This window comes from Equus asinus, chromosome 7 (genome assembly GCF_041296235.1).
Source record: "Equus asinus isolate D_3611 breed Donkey chromosome 7, EquAss-T2T_v2, whole genome shotgun sequence".
NCBI lineage: Eukaryota > Metazoa > Chordata > Mammalia > Perissodactyla > Equidae > Equus > Equus asinus.
In genome coordinates this window covers 83,795,215-83,814,177 of record NC_091796.1, presented here as the reverse complement: position 1 = coordinate 83,814,177, position 18,963 = coordinate 83,795,215, and the positions used below count along the sequence as shown (strand labels likewise).

At 43.8% G+C, this 18,963-nt stretch overlaps 1 protein-coding gene across 2 annotated transcripts in view; it reads right to left on the bottom strand.

Moving 5' to 3' along the window:
* LOC106828042 (choline/ethanolamine transporter FLVCR2-like) overlaps positions 1–18,963 on the bottom strand; it is a 45,545-nt gene that overhangs the window by 16,079 nt on the left and 10,503 nt on the right. For both annotated transcript variants that reach the window (XR_006530236.2, XM_044774033.2), the window contains exons 2-3: positions 12,068–12,209; positions 3,794–3,928 (exon numbers count right to left, since the gene is read on the bottom strand). Coding sequence is in view for 1 of the 2 variants with exons in the window: in XM_044774033.2 (XP_044629968.1) it covers positions 3,794–3,928; positions 12,068–12,209 (277 nt within the window). In the remaining variant the exon portion in view is untranslated. The remainder of the gene's footprint in view (positions 1–3,793; positions 3,929–12,067; positions 12,210–18,963) is intronic.

The window sequence follows — 18,963 nt, the reverse complement described above, 5'->3', positions numbered from 1 at the left end:
TTCTCTAGAGGAGGGGTCTTTTCAACGATTCTTTTCAACATGGCGGTTGTTACACCTCTGCTGACAAGACATAAGGGAGGCCATGGGGAAGCAAGACCTAGAGACACAAGGAGAAGGCAGCCAAAGAAAGGCTCTTTTCTTCACGGCAACCACTGCTCAGACACATCACAAGCCCTGCCCTCCCCCACCCTCTGGTAGACCCGAGGAGAATCTGGCTCCAGCCTGCATCTTCCTGCATCACCAAACTTGGAGGAGGGGAGGTATTTTACTAGAGGAGGAGGCAGTTCCTTGTTCCTGTGATATTGCTGCAACATCCAGCACAAACCCAACCTCTGCACCTCCCCTCCAAGCTGGGCTGCCAGATTTAAGAAAAGACAACAACAAAGGAAACTCTTAACCTCAAGTTCATGTGCCTGATGCGCCAATCACCAAGACATCAGTGCTGGAAGATGGAGAAAGGTTTACGCAAATTGGCCAAGATGAGAAAGCAGAAGGATAGGTTCTCTCAAATCTGCCTTCACAAGAGAAGAAAGCAGGGGGTTGTGTAATGCTAAGGGGTTTGGCAGGAGGAGTTTCAGAGAAACAAAGGGGTAACCCATGTTTCTTTCACTCCAGAAAAGCCCTTGGGCAATGTGACTTCTGGGGCCAACAGCAGCTGGGGGCTGGCTATCTGGTGATTGTAACTTCCTTGAAGGCATTCTTTTTCTTTTGTGAAACAAGCTCATAAATCCTTGTCACTCTTGGGTCACCCCTCACTGGTAAACAAGAAAACAGCAAATTGACAAGATTAACTTCTTTTCATAACAAGGTGAGAGGCAATCTTCTGGAATATTTACAGTAACCCTCAGGTACCCAGCTTCACATCCACTTAAATCTGAATTTCAGATAAATAATTCTTTACCATGAATATGCCCCAAATTTACATGAGATGTGTTTAGATTAAAAAGATTTGCAGTATATCTGAAACTCAAATTTAGCTGGATGGCCCTTTTTTTCTCTCAAACCTAACGCTCAGTGTGTGGCCAGAAGCCTATAGGGAAAAGCCAGCCACACGCAGACCCTGGAATTCCTCCGAAGCCTCGCTGTATCACTGCACCTCAGCTCTGGGCAGAAGACTCAGCAGCTTGGAGAAGCCACTACAAATGCAATACTGGACATCCCGCCAGCTCAGTGAGAGCTACTCCTTACTTGGTGAAATCCAACTCAGATCAACGAAAGAACCTAAGAAATCAGCAAATTTACCAACCAACAGCAAGGTGGATGCCCACAGTGTCTTTATTCACAAGTGCTTTAAAAGCTTTCATTTCCATTCAGAGCACTCCAACGAGAACCAAATGTTATTACTATTTTCTGAGGGAAGGTAATTAGAGGATGGGCACAGAATGGGCGAAGGTGGTACACTCAGTGATTGGGAGGGCTAACACCAAAACTCAGACCCCCCACTCCTTATGTGCCAACTCTGAACTCACCTGCCCAGCATTCAAGACTCTTGCTCCAAGATGTCCATCCACGTCCAGCAAATGTGCCTGTAGAATGCTATCATCTGCTTGATTCCCAGCTACAGGTTCTTAAGTGTATATAATTCAGAGGAAAATATGAACATCATATGCACAATATAAAAAGTATGGACGATTTCCCTCTTCACAGCCTAACCAGAAACTACAGGGTTTGTTGGGGGATCTCTGCGGGGTTTCTAAGTCTCCTGCTGAATTTATAGAGGGTTTTTTGTTGTTGTTTTAATTTGGAGCAAAGACAGTGGGAGAAGAAAGTAGAGATTCTGAGGTGGCCTGCATGCCAGACACTGCCTTTACGTGGCCTGTAAACCATAGAGAGACACACTAAGGCTGAGACCCCACCATCCCCAAATCCCACAGATGGCTGGTCAATGAGGGTGGGTCCTGCTTCCAAACCCTAGAACTCTGCACCTACACCTTAGAAGAAAGCGACCCCTGCAACTGGTCTGGAGGACTGAATCTGAGGAAGGACATACTCCCCTGGGTTGACCCAAAGACCGCTCAGGCAAGAGCACTAGGAAAAGAGCCCCGGCTCTGTCTCCAAGAGGCTCCCATCTGCATGGAAAGGCAAAATGGCGCAGTGGTCAGGAAGATGCGCTTTGGCATCAGACAGACAGAGGTTTATATCCAAGCTCTGTTACTCACTAGCTGTCCAAATGTGGGCAAGGAACTAAACCAGAGCCTGCTTCCGCAGGTATAAAATGCAATAGAGTTAAGGACCTAAGTCCTGGGTCTGTTTTGAAGATTAAAAGAGATAACACATGTAAGCACTACACATGGTGCCTGACACATGATAATGGCTCAATAAAATATTTTTCAAATCAGAAATTAAGCTTGAGAATCATTTCCCTGTTGGGAAAGAGCCCTGTCACCAAAGCCAATTCTTTACCATGAAAATAAGGCTTGTGGTTTTCTGCAATGTGTGCAAACACCTCGGTTAGCTTAACTCCCTCTCACTGGGGTAATCCTAGGCCTTTGAGAAAAATGTTAAGAAATCCTATCTATACACAATAGAGTCAAATGCTTCCAGAGACACAGAAGTGAACTGCTTTTCTAGTTTAGCAGTATCTCAACTTAAACTATGTTTTACTTCCACCCCTTTGTCTCTCTCCTCTCCTTCTGGGACTCCCATTATGCATATGTTGTATGCTTGATGGTTTCGCACAGGTCTCTGAGGCTCTGATTATTTTCTTCATTCTTTTTGTCTTTCTCTTCCTCACACAGGATAATTTCATTCAACTTATCTTCAAGTTCATGGATTCTTTCTTCTGCCAGCTCAAATCTGATAGTGAGCCTTCTAGTGAATTTTTCATTCCAGGTATTGTGTTTTCAACTCCAGAATTTCTATTTGGTTCTTTTGTATTTCCATCTTTATTAATATTCTCCATTTGGTGTGACATCATTCTCTACTTTTCGTTCATTCTTTAGACATGGTTTCCTTTAGCTCTTTCACTATATTTACCGCAGTTGATTTACGATCTTTGTCTATTATGTCCAACGTCTGGGCTTCCTCAGGGACAGTTTCTATCACACGAGTATGGGCAATGCTTTCCTCTTTCTTTGCACATCCCATAGTTTTGTGTTGAAAATGACATTTTAAATACCATGTCAACTCTGGAAATGAGATTCTCTTTCCTCCCCAGGATTTGTTGCTGTTGCTGCTATTTATTTTGTATTCAAATTTATCTTACCAAAAGCCAAGAAAATGAAATGAAAGAGGAATGTTGTTTGCATTCAGGTGAAAAAGCAGCAAACGGTATAAGTGGAAGGAGGATTGGTTGGGGAGTGGTTCATGTGGCAAGACTCATGTATGCATTCAATCCCTCACTCATTCAATGACTGGTGGAGTATCCACACCAGGCTGGGCACTGCTGAGGAACTACAATGATGAAAAGATGTAAATCTCTGCTCTCAGGGAGTTCACAGTCTAGTTGGAAGTCAGAGCTGGAAAGGCTTTTTAAGAAATTCTAAGTGTTAAGACATACCAGGAACAGCACAATAAAAGAGGAAAGGTCAGCTAATACTGCTTTATAGCAGTGACACTGAGATGAGACTTGACAGATCAGCAGGCATTTGTCAGGCAACCTGACATGGGAAAGAATGGTATTCTAGGTGAATTTTAAGAACATGTAAAGGCCCTCAGGGACCTTCAGGTTGACCCCAAACAATGACGTTACATACGCATTTCGGATTTGGAAAATGTAAGACGCACAGACACATCACGCCTCTTGTCCCACATTCCCTGTTCAAGGACACTCCCAGACACAGCTGCACCTTACCATAGGTGATGAAAAACAGCACAAAGTTGAGGTCTTTGAAGAGCCGGACGATGGTGGAAAAAGCATGAGAGGACGTCAAGGCAGGGTTCTGGGATTGGACTCTGCTAGGAGGATGTTTAGGCTTCTCCTTGAATACTGAAAGGAAAGAGACAGAGATCACGGCAAATCCCTGTGGTCCCATCCCTGCAGAGCTGGCTCCCTCATCTGAGGAGGAGCCCAGACTTCCAGAGGAAACAGTAATTCTTCAACTCCTTTATAGCCCCCTCTCTTGAAGCTGCGTCTCTCTGTCTGTGGCTGAGTGAGCAGTTCTTTGATTGCTTTTCCTTAATGGCCTCTGAAAGGCTTCCATCACTGGGCCTCCCAGGCAATGTTCGAGGATCAAGGAGTCCCATAACAACAGCAAAGAACACAGCACAGAGCCCTGAGAACATGCAGTAGAAACGTAAGAATGGAAAGGCAGTGAGGGCTGAGCTTTGGGATGAGTGAGCCCAGTTACTGGCTGAGCACCAGAGCTCCTCTCGAGGGGGAGGGACTGTGTTGCTCACAATTAGACAGAGCCTGGCACATGGCAGCCAGTACATATTCCCTGAAGAAGTGAAAGGAGCTTCTTCTACTGGAAAAACTCAGGTCCTTTCCTAGTTTCTCAAAGTCTGAGTCAGACACCTGCCTCCCAAAGAGACAAGAGGATTAACACATGCTCCTGCAGGAGTAGCCACTCAGATACAAAGGACTGAGGGGGACATGGAAAACTATTCATTTTATATCCTATTTTCAGTGCAACTGGGACAATCCATTTGTCTGCACTGATTGCCATTCAGTTCTCTGGGGGGCAGATCAGTTTAGCCAGTCGTTTGGCTAAAATGGTCCCCTAACTGGGTCCGAGCAAACACCGCGTGGCCTCCCCCACACTCCATGAGAACACTCCTCAAAGGTCAATAGGCTGTTTCCAGTAAGAGGAAGCTCTGCTAATGAGGTTTACTCTCTTGAAGATCAAAGGGCTCCCCACCCAGAAAACCCTCCAGCCCTGACTTCAGAGCCCAGCTTCTTCCTTCTCTGGAAACAGTCCTGGATGACTTCCCGCCATTGGGAAGCCCTCATCCATTGTCTTGCCTGTTCACCTCCCCTTCCATCAGGGGAATCAAAGCAAGGCAAGAGGTTATTTATCTCTGCAACAGCAGGTGTTTGCTCAAGGACTTGGCAACCACAAAACAGAATTCAGATAAGATTTCTCAGTTCTTTACTCAATGAGCTACTATCTGTGCTTGAAAATAACATGCCAAAATGTAGCAGTGTCCTATCGCCCAGATTTCAGCTGCAAAGGACCATGCCCTCACCAGCTACAAACATGAGAATTTGCAGGTGGGAACATCACAGTTTGAAACTTAAAGTCTGGCTGAGTGAGGGTCCCTGGCCAGATTCTTCTTTCCTGCTCTCACCCACGGCTCCACGGCTTCTCAGCCTTCCAGGACACCAAGTCCTCTGTCCAAGATATCTGCCAGCCTCTGGGGCCATCAGACAGCCCTTCCTCAGCTTGGACGCTGGGGAAGGAAGGACACAGTGAGAACAGTGTAGTGAGGCACAGATTGTAAAACTGAGTCTGGAGGTGAGGCCGAAAGGAAGGATCGACACATTTAACACATGAGGTCGAAATTTCAAATGTTAGGAGGCAAGGCGGTTAAGCTTTAAAGACGAGTGACTAACTGAAAATGAAAACCTCTACTACGCTGTTTCTGAATTTATCACAGCCCATGTAATACCACTCAGATGGTGAAAGAAGATAAAATTAACCAAGTATCTCAATGATTATATGTACATGCATATAAAATTAATAGTAGTCATCTGGGGTTCATGGTTGGGATTAACTGGTACAAGGCTAAATTAATAGGCATTTTTTTTTTGTATTTTCTAGATTCTTTCATAATGAGGATACATTACTCTTTTATAATTTTTAAAAAATCATTAAAAAAATGTGCTCCCATCTTTCTGGCATCATGGCAGAGTGAGCTTGCCCAGGACTCTCTCCCCTCCTACATACAACAAAAAGGAGCAACAATATTCCAACAGAAAATATCCTAATAGCACAGATAACGAGAGCTGATCTGGCAACCAGGGTCTGCACACAAAAGAAAACACCCTCCACCACCCGCCACTCTGTGCCGTGCCATCACGGCTGAAGGTGGAGGGCTCAGAATATGTGCCTCTCGATCCCCATCTAGTGGTGATAGGCTGTAACTGCAACCAAACAATACCACAATGGGCAAAACCCGTACTTCCAGCATCAAGCAGTTCCTCAAAGCTCCAGATCAGAGGAAAAACAATGTGTCCAGAATTATGTCCTGAGGACTCAGAAATAAGTAAACTAAACGATAATGAATTCAGAATAGCTATCATCAAAAAACTCAATGAGGTAAAAGAGAATATAGAGAAAGAATTCAATGAGTTCAGGAGCCACTTCACAAAAGAGATTGAAACTATAAAGAAGAACCCATCAGAAATACTAGAGATGAAAGACACAACAGAAGAAGTAAAACAAAATATGGATTCCCTGAATGCTCGTGTGGACAGCATAGAGGAGGGAATCAGCATAATCAAAGATGGACATGTTGAATGGCTCCAGGCAGAGGAGGAGAGAGAACTGAGACTAAAAAGAAATGAAGAAAGTCTCCGAGAAATATCCTACTCAATTTGGAAATGCAACATAAGAATTATAGGTATCCAAGACAGGGAAGAGAAGGAGAATGGAGCAGAAAGCATGCTCAAAGAAATAAGAGCAGAGAACTTCCCAAATCTAGGAAATGAGAGAGAAATGTGTGTGGAGGAAGCTTTCAGATCTCCTAGATTTGTCAATGTAAAAAGACCTACTACAAGGCATATAGTAGTAAAACTGGCAAAAGTGAATGACAAAGAAAGAATACTCAGGGCAGCAAGGCAGAAGGAAATCACCTACAAAGGAACTCCTATCAGACTTTCAGCCCATATCTCTACAGAAACCTTACAAGCTAGGAGAGAATGGAATGACATACTCAAAACTTTAAAGGATAAAAATCTTCAGCCAAGAATACTCTAGCCAGCAAAAATATCCTTCAGATATGAGGGAGAAATTAAATCTTTCCCAGACAAACAAAAGCTAAGGGACTTTGTAGCCATGACATCCCCGCCTACAATAAATCCTCAAGAAGGCCCTCATACCTGAAAAAAGAAAAAAAGGGAGAAAGGGGTCATAAAACACAGAGTAAGGAAACAAATAGATAGAATCTGAATAGGATAACAAATACTCAACTATAGCATTAAGCTAGAGGGAAGGAAAACATCAAAAACAAAGACAATCTTGTCACTTTAACCACCAACTCACAACACAAGTTGGAATAAGATACGAAAATAATAACTTAGGAGGGGAGGAGGAAAGGGACTGAATCAGTTTAGACTAGGGAAATAAGAGGCCATCAGAAAATGGACTATGTTATGCACGAGATTCTGAATGCAAACTTCAGGGTAGCCATTGAACTAAAAAGCAGAACAGAGACACAAAAAATAAATAAGGAAAAAACTATGAAATACAGCAGAAGAAACTGCAGAAATCAATGGGTAGACCAAAACACATAGGATGAGAAACAAAGGAAATGCAGGAAAACTAGAAAGCAAGTGACAGGATGACAGCATTAAACCCTCATACATCAATAATCACCCTCAATGTAAATGGACTGAACTCTCAAATAAAATGATACGGAGTGGCAAGATAAATTAAAGAACAAGATCCAATAATTTGTTGCCTCCAGGAAACACACCTCAGCTCCAATGACAAATACAGGCTCAGAGTGAAGGGGTGGAAGAGGATACTCCAAGCTAATGGCAAACAAAAGAAAGCAGGTGTCGCAATACTTATATCAGACAAAGCAGATTTCAAGATAAGGCAGGTAAAGACAGACAAAGAGGGGCAATGTATAATGATCAAAGAGACACTACATCAAGAAAAGATAACACTTATAAATATCTATACACCCAAGATAGGAGCACCAAAGTTCATATAGTAACTATTAAAAAACCTAAAAGAATATATCAAAAATGACACAATAATAGTAGGGGACCTCAACACCTCACTCACATCATTGGACAGATCACCCAGACAGAAAATCAACAGGGAAACACCAGAATTAAACGAAAAGCTAAAACACTTGGACTTAATAGACATATATACAACACTCCATCCACAACCAGCAGAATACACATTCTTCTCAAATGCGCACAGAACATTCTCAAGGATAGACCATATGTTGGGAAACAAGACAAGCCTCTATAAATTAAAAAAATTGAAATAATAACAAGCATCTTCTCTGATCATAATGCTATAAAGCTAGAAAATAATTACAAGAAAAAAGATGAGAAAGGGACAAAGATGTGGAGACTAAACAATATGCTACTGAACAAGCAATCGATCATTGAAGAAATTAAAGATGAAATCAAAAAATATCTGGAGAGAAATGAAAATGATAACATGCCATACCAACTCATATGAGATACAGCAAAAGCTGTCTTAAGAGGGAAATTCATCGCAATACAGGCACACCTTAACCAACAAGAAAAATTTCAAATAAGCAATCTCAAATTACACCCAGCTGTATTAGAAAAAGAAGAACAAAGCCCAAAGTCAGCAGAAGGAGAGAAATAATAAGAATCAGAGCAGAAATAAATGCTATTGAAACAAAAACGGCACTAGAAAGGATCAATGAAACAAAGAGCTGGTTCTTTGAGAAGATAAATAAAATGGACAAACCCCTAACCAGACCTACAAAGGAAAAAAGAGAGAAAGCTCAAATAAACAAAATCAGAAATGAAAGAGGAGAAATAACAGACTCCACAGAAATACAAGGGATTATAAGAGACTACTATGAAAAACTGTATGCCAACAAAATGGATAACCTAGAGGAAATGCATAAATTCTTAGACTCCTACAACCTCCCAAAGCTAAGCCAAGAAGAAGCAGACAATCTGAACAGACCAATCACAAGGAAAGATTGAAACAGCAATCAAAAGCATCCTAAAGAATAAAACTCCAGGACCAGACGGCTTTTCTGGGGAATTCAACCAAACTTTCAGAGAGGATTTAATACCTATCCTTTTCAAGCTATTCCAAAAAATTAGGGAGGATGGAACACTTCCTAACACATTCTATGAGGCCAACATCACGCTGATAACAAAGCCTGACAAGGACACCACGAAAAAGGAGAACTACAGGCCAATATTGCCAATGAACATAGATGCAAAAATTCTCAACAAAATTTTGGCAACTCAAACTCAGCCATGCATCAAAAGGCTCATACATCACGATCAAGTGGGAGTCATCCCAGGTACACAGGGATGGTTCAACATCTGCAAATCAATCAGTGTGATACACCACATCAACAAATTGAGGAAGAAAAACCACGTGATCAGCTCAATAGATGCAGAGAAAGCATTTGACAAGATCCAACAACGATTTATGATTAAAAAAAAAACTCTTGACAAAATGAGGATAGAAGGAAATTACCTCAATATAATAAAGGTCATATATGACAAACCCACAGCCAACATCATACTCAATGGGCAAACACTGAGCGCCATCCCCCTGAGAACAGGAATGAGAAAAGGATGCCCTCTATCACCACTCTTATTCAACATAGTACTGGAGGTTTTGGCCAGAGCAATTAGGCAAGAGAAAGGAATAAAAGGAATCCAAATAGGGAGTGAAGAAGTGAAACTCTTAACTGTTTCCAGATGACATGATCTTATATATAGAAAACCCCAAAGAATCCATTGGAAAACTAATAGAAATAATCAACAACTACAGCAAAGTTGCAGGGTGTAAAATCAACTTACATAAATCAGTAGTATTTCTATACTCTAATAAAGAACTAACAGAAAAAGAACTCAAGAACACAATACCATTCACCATTGCAACAAAAAGAATAAATACCTTGCGGGGAATTTAACTAAGGAAGAGAAAGAACTGTACAACAAAAACTACAAGACTTTCCTGAAAGAAATTGATGATGACATAAAGAGATGGAAAGACATTTCGTGCACATGGATTGGAAGAATAAACATGGTTAAAATGTCCACACTTCCTACAGTAATCTACAGATTCAACACAATCCCAATCAGGACCCCAATGACATTCTTTACAGAAATAGAACAAAGAATCCTAAAATTCATATGGGGCAACAAAAAAACCCCGAATTGCTAAAGCAATCCTGAGAAAAAAGAACACAGCTGGAGGCGTCACAATCCCTGACTTCAAAACATACTACAAAGCTACAGTAATCAAAACAGCATGGTACTGGTACAAAAACAGGTGCACAGATCAATGGAACAGAATTGAAAGCCCAGAAATAAAACCACACATCTATGGACAGCTAATCTTCGACAAAGGAGCTGAGGGCATACAGTGGAGAAAAGAAAGTCTCTTCAACAAATGGTGCTGGGAAAACTGGACAGGCACATGTAATAGAATGAAAATTGACCATTCTTTTTCACCATTCATCAAAATAAACTCAAAATGGATCAAAGACCTAAAGATTAGACCTGAAACAATTAAGTCTTCCAGAAGAGAATATAGGCAGTACATTCTTTGACATCAGTATTAAAACGATCTTTTCAGACACCATGTCTTCTCAGACAAGGGAAATAATAGAAAGAATAAACAAATGGGACTTCATCAGACTAAAGAGCTTCTTCAAGGCAAGGGAAAACAGGATTGAAACAAAAACACAACCCACTAATTGGGAAAAAATATTTGCAAGTCTTATATCCGACAAAGGGATAATCTCCATAATATATAAAGAACTCACACAGCTCAACAACAAAAAATCAAACAACCCTATAAAAAATGGGCAGGAGACATGAACAGACATTTCTCCAAAGAAGATATTCAGATGGTCAATAGACACATGAAAAGACGTTCATCATCACTGATCATCAGGGAAATGCAAATCAAAACTACACTAAGATATCGCCTTACTCCCATTAGAATGGCAAAAATAACCAAAAGAAAAAGTAACAAATGTTGGAGAGGTTGTGGAGAAAAAGGAACCCTCATGCACTGCTGGTGGGAATGGAAACTGGTACAGCCACTATGGAAAACAGTATGGAGATTTCTCAAAAAATTAAAAATAGGAATACCATATGACCCAGCCATCCCACTACTGGGTATCTACCCAAAGAACTTGAAATCAGCAATTCCAAAAGTCCCATGGGCTCCTATGTTATTGGAGCATTATTCACAATAGCCAAGACATGGAAGCAACCTAAGTGCCCATCAACTGATGACTGGATAAAGAAGATATGGTATACATATACAATGGAATACTACTCAGCCATAAAATAGGATAAAATCGTTCCATTCACAAAAACACAGATGGACCTTGAGGGTATTATGTTAAGTGAAGTAAGCCAGGTAGAGAAAGACAATCTCTGTATGACTCCACTCACATGTGGAAGTTAAACCTGTAGACAAAGAGAACAGATTAGTGGGTACCAGGGGAAAGGGGGTTGGGGGGTGGGCACAAAGGGTGAAATGGTGCATCTACAACACGCCTGACAAACGATAATGTACAACTGAAATTTCACAAGGTTGTAAATTATCATAATCTCAATAAAATTTTTAATAAAATAAAATAAAAAATAAAAACCAGAGGATTCTAGAATGGGAACATCAAAAAAACAAAAATGTGTACCAGTTATTCTCAGGTGATTCTATGAGAGAATTAGTGTTGGGGTCAATTCTGTTTTGTTTTGTTTCAGATATTTAGAGTCTGAAGTTTCACAAATTTAGGCTTGAATCCAATCTCGGTCACTTACTAGCTCTCTAACCTTGGATAATGTATTAACTGGCCGTAAGCCTCCCTTTCCTCTTTGTTACATGGGAGTGACAATGGCACTTCACTCACAGGGTGCTGAGGATTGAATGAGATCAGACACGCTCAGCACGGGGCCTGTGACATCATAAGTGCTCACTGGGGCTTCATCAAGGGGATCAGCAGTCCGCACATTAATTCTGGTGAGGTCATATGGGGAACTGGTTAACTACAACTAAACCTTGACTGAGCCACTAACAAAGTACAGGGTCAGCTAGCACTGTATCACTAACAACTGCTCAAGCAAAAACATTCCTCCCGTTTCTATCAATGTCCATGGTATTCTAGGGCCGTGTTCACAAGGTCCCCACCCAAGTCAGCAGAACGTCCATGCCTCCCAGCCTCCCAGCCTCCCAGCCTCCCATCAGTCTACTAAAGGCCTTACCAATGATGACCAGGATGAAAAGCAGAGTGGCTACACCTCCTATTATGTAGAACATGATGCTGACGTGGTAGGCAAGCTTGTCCTGGTCATCAATGTTGGGTATCAAAACAGGAGGGACCAAGAATCCAAGTCCAATTCCAAGCTATAGAAGACAGAGACAATCAATCACAGTTACCAATGGCCAAGAAAGGACAGCAGAAATTTAAAGAGACTCCTAATAAGAAGCAAACATCCCAAATTCCAGTCCTTCTGAAGACCCAAACAGGATGCTCCCTTAACCCCCCATTAAGACACCAGAGAGATCACTCTTTTGATTGACAACTAAACTCATGTACCCCTGACCACTCTCACTATCAATACCTATTGAAAAACATTATGGTTGGGGATCTCAATGCAGACTGGCCCTTCTGTAGCTGTAAACTAATGAATAGTGGTTCCTACACTCCCATCTGTATGATAGAGCAAAACAATGTTGATTTCTTTTCCTACCACTTAAATGCTTGATTTCACTGAATCTGTTACCCTGGAGCTGAGAGACCAGCTGAGGGAAAAGTTCTACACCCAAAACCACAAGAACTTACATTCAGTAAGAGACGGAAGCCTCAGTTCTTACCACATTTACAAACATGACAGCCTAAGTTCACTGTGTAAAGAACTTAGTGATTTATAAAGCATCTGTACTGTGAAGTCACACGCAACTGCATACATTTATACACACAGGACATGGGCACATGCAAACTGGCTATAAACACACACACACACACACGGGCGCACACCAACAAATTAAAACATCTCATATCTGCGTGGAAGTTCAAACTCCAGGGACCTGACAGATAACGTGAGGTGGGTGTTTCCGAGGTCAGAGATGCTGTGACTCAGTAGTGACAAGCTGTCATACGACTCCCAGAAGCCCCTTTGCCACACGTAACACCAAGGCAGAAACTGGAAAATAGCCTGAGAACTCAGGCAAGCCTCAGATTCTAAGAGTGAAGGAAGATGAGTAGGTCTTCTGTCTTAAGGTGCCACTTTTCCTCTATTGTATTTGAAAGGAGCTGCAGGTAGAGAAGCAACTTGCTTCCACACCACACCGCATGCGGGTTGTAGGTATCTTTAGGCATCCTGCCGCAAGCATTTTGCTGCAAACATTTTTGCGGCATATCTAATTGTTCATATTGCAATTTTGCTGTAAAAGATAACATAACTGATTGAGAGTTTGGTTTTAACTGTTTGACAGTTTAGTTTCATTTCTTCATGGACACAGTATTGCCATGTTATATTATATGAATCTTAGCTCCACATTTCCCGTAGAACTTTGGGACGTCTATCAACAGACATGTGACAATGTGCCAAGAACAAACAACAGTGTCGACGGCTTTTCACAATGAAATTCAAAGCTCAGTTACAAAAATGCATCCTATGGAAACTGATACCTCTCTTAACGAAGGAGCACATTTTAGTGAAAAATAAAAAGTGTGCTGGATGCCAAACAAGGAGACGAATCAACAAGCAAAAAAAAAAAAGAAAATGTAGACTACTATGAACAAAGGACTTTGAAGACAAGTGCTTAGGCCCAACCCACAAAATAAAGTCAGTTATTTGCACAGTATTGCCATGAATCTACAGTATTTTAAATGTATTCAAATATTTTGTATTCTGAAATAAAGTCATTAATTTTATTATTCCTTTTTCATGTTTCATTATGTCCCTCTTTTATTTTTTGTGATTTTTATCTCTTACAGCAAAACTGTCCTATTGACCAATTAGTTACGTGGCAAAAGTGCTTGCAGCGAAGATGTCTACAGCAACGATGCTTATGGGAAAATACCAGACACACAACACCATTCAGCAGCTGCCAATCTGTTGACTGTCTACACTGGTTTTCCAGCCTGTCAATTACACCCACTCAGGATGGTCACTAGTGGTCCTCAGCTCTGGAATATTCACAAAATTCATCATCAATAGGCTCAGTATAGGGTTCTTCCAGTGTATGCCAGTATATAATCGACAAATCAAACCGATCTTTAAAGCATCAGCTCTGTGAAAAGTGTTCTGCTAGATGTTGAGGAGGCACCAAGATGCATATGGCAAGGTGCCTGCCTTCAAGGAGCTTTATATTCTAGGGGCGCAGGGGGCATTTAAAACGAAGATACAAAAGATAACACAAATGGGGATACTTGCGGGTCGAAATTATAGAATATTATAGTTTGAAAGTTCCTTTGTCATCCTCTAATACAACTAATTATCAGTGGGACAAACAGAGGCTAAGTGAGGCTAAACTCTAGAGGTTAAGTGACTTGTTGAGGTCACGCAGAGCTGAGGTGAATAAACATACCCCCTGGCTTCTCAAGCCAGTGCCTCCTCCACTGGGCCTGGTGGTGGCCTCCAGGACCAAGGGCCTTGAGAAAGGCCCAGGCGAGCAGGCTTCTCCAGAAGAGAAGATACTTCACATCCTTGGATCTTTATCCAATCCTCAGTCACACTGATTTGTCAGAGTCGAGTCCAGCATCTTAACTGCTGCTCTCCAAGACTGAGGATAAAACCCAGCCACAGACAGAGGGGCAAACACAACCCGCATAGCTGGGAAGACGGGCCCACTGCAGGTCACACCTGGCCTGAGCCTAAGCACTTCAGAGTTGGAGATCTAGAAGTTAAATAGAATGCCCAGGGTCCCTTTGGCAAGAATGAGGGAAGATATGGGACATCACCCCAGGCTGTGTCATTCTTTCATCCCCAAAGGACCCCGATGTAGGATAACCTAATCCGCAGGAATCTTCTGCCCCGAGAAATAAGTCCTCCCAGCTGGCTCTACACTACCTGCTCGAACCCTCAGAGGTGTCTACACACCAAGGCTGAGTGAGTTTCATTCCACCTCAAGTCCAGCATTGAAGCCTTCTCCAGCCAGCAGGACCAAGCAGCCAGCCACAGGGGCCCAAGGTAACCCTGTTCAGATAGCAATGCTGTCTCAAGTGACCTTTCTTCAAGAGGAAATTGGTGTTGGAGATACTTTCATGCCCAATGCGGGAAACCAAAACATAGGGATTAGACTGCAGACTGCTGTCTCTTTTGTTTTCTCAAGACTGACTGACTTACTTTTTCTTGAGGGCCGTGTTCAGTGAGAGCGTACGGCTGTACTCCGGCTCCTAGTCCCTAAGTCTGTCCCTTAGTAGGCGCTCAGTCATGTGGCTGCACATATGGACAGATGAACACTGGTGGAAAATTTTGTCCACACAAAGCTGGCAATAACACACAGGTCTGCCCACTGGGGTCCATGTTCTAGCTACAAATCATATAGTAGAAACACGTGTGAAGTGGTAAGGAAAAAAATGTGTCTAGGGGAGAGTTGGCCAGGCATGCTCTGGACTATGAGCAAGGTCTCCCAGGGGCTGACTTCTGTCTAGAAGGTGGGGACACTGGGGCCAACCTAACTTATCAGCAGAGAGAGAGCAGAGAGGTGGGTCTGCTTCAGTTCCCAACGGTGACACATCAGGGAGGAGCATCTGTCAGCAGAACTTCTAGGGACGACAGCTAAGATGAAAGGAAGGAGCTGCAAACTAGAGATACCAGAAAAATCGGTCCAGAGCCAGAGTTTGGTGGGGAGGGAGGAGATAGATGGGGATTCCCTACAGTTACAGAGGGCTTATCTGGAGCCAGCAGCTTCACAGACACTCCTCCTCATTTCACTTTGGCGGCAACGCTGTGAGGCAGGCTTTCTTGTTACGGATAATGAAGCTGATGCCCAGGGAGGGCAGGTGCCCTGCTGGGGGCCCCAAACAGCTGCCAGCAGAGCTGCACTGCAGTTCCATGGCTTCCACAGAAAGACGTCTCAACTTCAGTGAGCATCAGAATCCCTGGCACAGAATCAAAAACACAGACTCCTGAGCACCACGCACAGAGGCTAATTCCTGGGGTCTGCCCAGTGCCCAGGATTCTGCATTGTTAACAAACACGCCAGGTGGTTCTAGTGCTGGAGTTCCTGGACCACACTTAAAGACAATTGATCTCAGCTGCCCTGAGGAAAGAAATCCAGACATAATTCTCAGCTGCTGGCTTCCCTACGCATCCTAGGCACGGATGGTGTCAGACAGGTGTGTGCTCCTATTTAGCTCGTGGTCAGAGAAGAAGTGGTCCTCTGAGTGAGCTCACTGAGGGCTCCACCAACAGGTCCAGCACCAAAGAGGAAGCCCAGGACAAAGGTCTGAGCAGGCGTGGATTGCTCACATGGCAGCCACCACCCCAAACAAACAACCCATTGGAATGGGCTCTGCTTTAACATAAGGACCCAGGGCCGCTCACATCCTACATTTCTCAGAGTACACGGACACAGCAAACAGCCTGTGCACAGACGGCTGCCTGCAGAGCCACCGAAGGAGACCCAGCCATGCTGACACAGGAGTTCTGGGCAGAAATCAGCAATTTCAAGGGGAGAGGAGAAGGGGAAAAAGAAAAAATAACCTCCAATTTTGCTCCAGCTTCTGTGCCCCTCCCTTCTGAATCCAGCAGGGTTGTTCCATCAATGGGGTCTCCTGGAACTGAAAGGGGCCGTGTTCACCTCCTCTCTAGAGAAGGAATCGGATGGGGGACAAAGCCAACCCTGCTCCATCATAAGGTTCTGAGACACACCGTCCAATCGTGAGAAGTTGGTAAGCAAGCGGAACCCGAGCCTGCCTCCCATCTCGCCCTTCTGCAAACACTGCAGGTGCCGCTGCTACCTGCCCTCATGCTGGGCAAGGCCTTCTCTTGAACTGTGGGCGCTGAGGGGTGAGCTAGAGTTTTTGCACAGCATAAAAAAGGAAAAATGCCTGTGATGAGGCCAGAAAGCAGAACACTCTGGGTGGGCCGCCTGAGCCTGCAGGATGCCCTCCCCCCTCTGAATGACCCAACAAAGTAAAGGGCCCTTAGTCCTGCAGAAACAAGGGAAGGGAGGTGCTCCATCGGTCAAGTTTGGGAATGGTGCTGGAGAGAAGTCAGGAGACACAGAAGAAAGAGAGAGGGAACACCAGTTTTGACGGTAACCTGATGGTTCTTCACCATCCCTGAAGGGGCCCCAACCCTCATCCTGCAATCCGCACGGGGCTGTTTGATGTTGAGGGTAGAGGCAAGTTGAAGTCAAGGGAAGGGCATCCTGTGAACAGCACTGCTGGAAAAAGATCAAGAACCAGGCCGTGGAAAACAGCTGTGTCCACCTGATAAGCTGGGCGCCCCACTTCCTTCAGCAGAGTCTTAGGTTTGTGAGACTAAAGTCCGATGTGCAGGTGTGGGGGTTGGCCCAGAATCTCACGGGGACCCCCAAGTTTTCATCACAGACATCAGGTCTCCTCACCACACACTGGGACGATAACACACCTCCAGCACCTGCACTGCTTTCACTTCGAGGAGCTCTCACGAGGGAGAAGTGCCCATCAGGATGCTGCCTGGAAACTTGCTGGAATGGCCACCCTCTTCTATGCACCCAACACTCAGTCACCTCGCTCACTAAGAACTGCTATTACCATCGCGTCCTCAGGGAAGCTGTCCTGCTTCTCCCCACTGCGCTCACACTGGGGTAATGTCCTCGCACAGGCTGTGACCCCTTAATGCCCTGTGCACACATATCCTTAAGACTGCCACATGGGTACTAGGAGCACTGAAGTACTGGCCTCTCCTTCTACGTCAGGACCCACCCCCCTCCGGAAGACAGGAGCAACCACCTTTATGGGTGATAGTACTGACAGCATCTGTTCTTCATTTTGCACTCCTTATCTGGTAAACTCTGCTAGATTAGTGCCCTCCACTTATTGTCTCTTTTAATCCAACCCTCCACCTTTTGCAGTAGCCAATATTATCTCCATCTTATGAAAGAAGACGCCAAAACTTAGAAAATTTAAAGGACTTGTCCAAGGGCACCCAGCAGAGCTAAAGAGAGTGTCCTCAACCACCCTGGGTCTGGCACAGTTCAAGGCACACAGTAAGGACTTACAGCTCTTTCCACTGAAGGAACAAGACTGAGTCACATTGGGAAGACAATCCAGGCCTGACAATGCCTTCCTCCAACCACCTGAGCTCTGGGTTAACTGACTGGTCACTAACTCCTTTCAGGACATGGAAACCTGTTTATTAATTTGTCCATTCACTGGTAGCACCTGTTACACCCAGAGCCCTGAGCCATAGGAGAGATGTCTTAGCCAAGGTTCCAGTCCCCCAACAAGTTTCCCATTGAGTCGGAAGAGGAGGTGGAGGAGGAGGGGAAGAGACAGGAGAAGAGATAAGGAAGAGGCGGAAACTCAAACCACCATAAAACCAGGGCCAGGATCCTAGTAAACTCAGCAAGCACAGAGAGGGCAGGGAATGCGTTCTTGCAAGCACAGGCTGATGACAGGAAGGCAGGAGGTGAGCAGGTGCCCAGCCAGCAGAGAACACCTCACAAGTGCTGTAACTTCTTTCTGGTGGTTGTGGTATAAGACACACAGCTTAAAATTTCCCATTTTAACCATTTACCACTTTAATCATTTTTAACTGTACAGTTCAGTGGCATTAAGGACATTCACATTATTGTGCAACCATCACCTCCATCCATTTCCAGAACTTTCTTCATCTTCCTCACCTGAAACTCTGTACCCCTTAAACAATAACTCCCCATTCCCTCCCCGCTGGCAGCCACCATGCAACTTTCTGTCTCCATGAATTTGACTACTGTAGGCACCTGTGGTAGAATAAACATATACTTGGTTTTCGACCCTGTTCCTAGCAGGGAGCTCCAAAGACCTTTGGTATTTCCTGAGTGATAGGAGTGTTATTCACGTTATTCATAAGGGGCCCCCTTTGCAGTTTATGCTACTCAGGTGACCGAGAGTGACCGGGGGCCCTTGACAGCCTCATCATGAAGCTGGTCACCAGAAGACCTACGGAGTCGTCAGAGT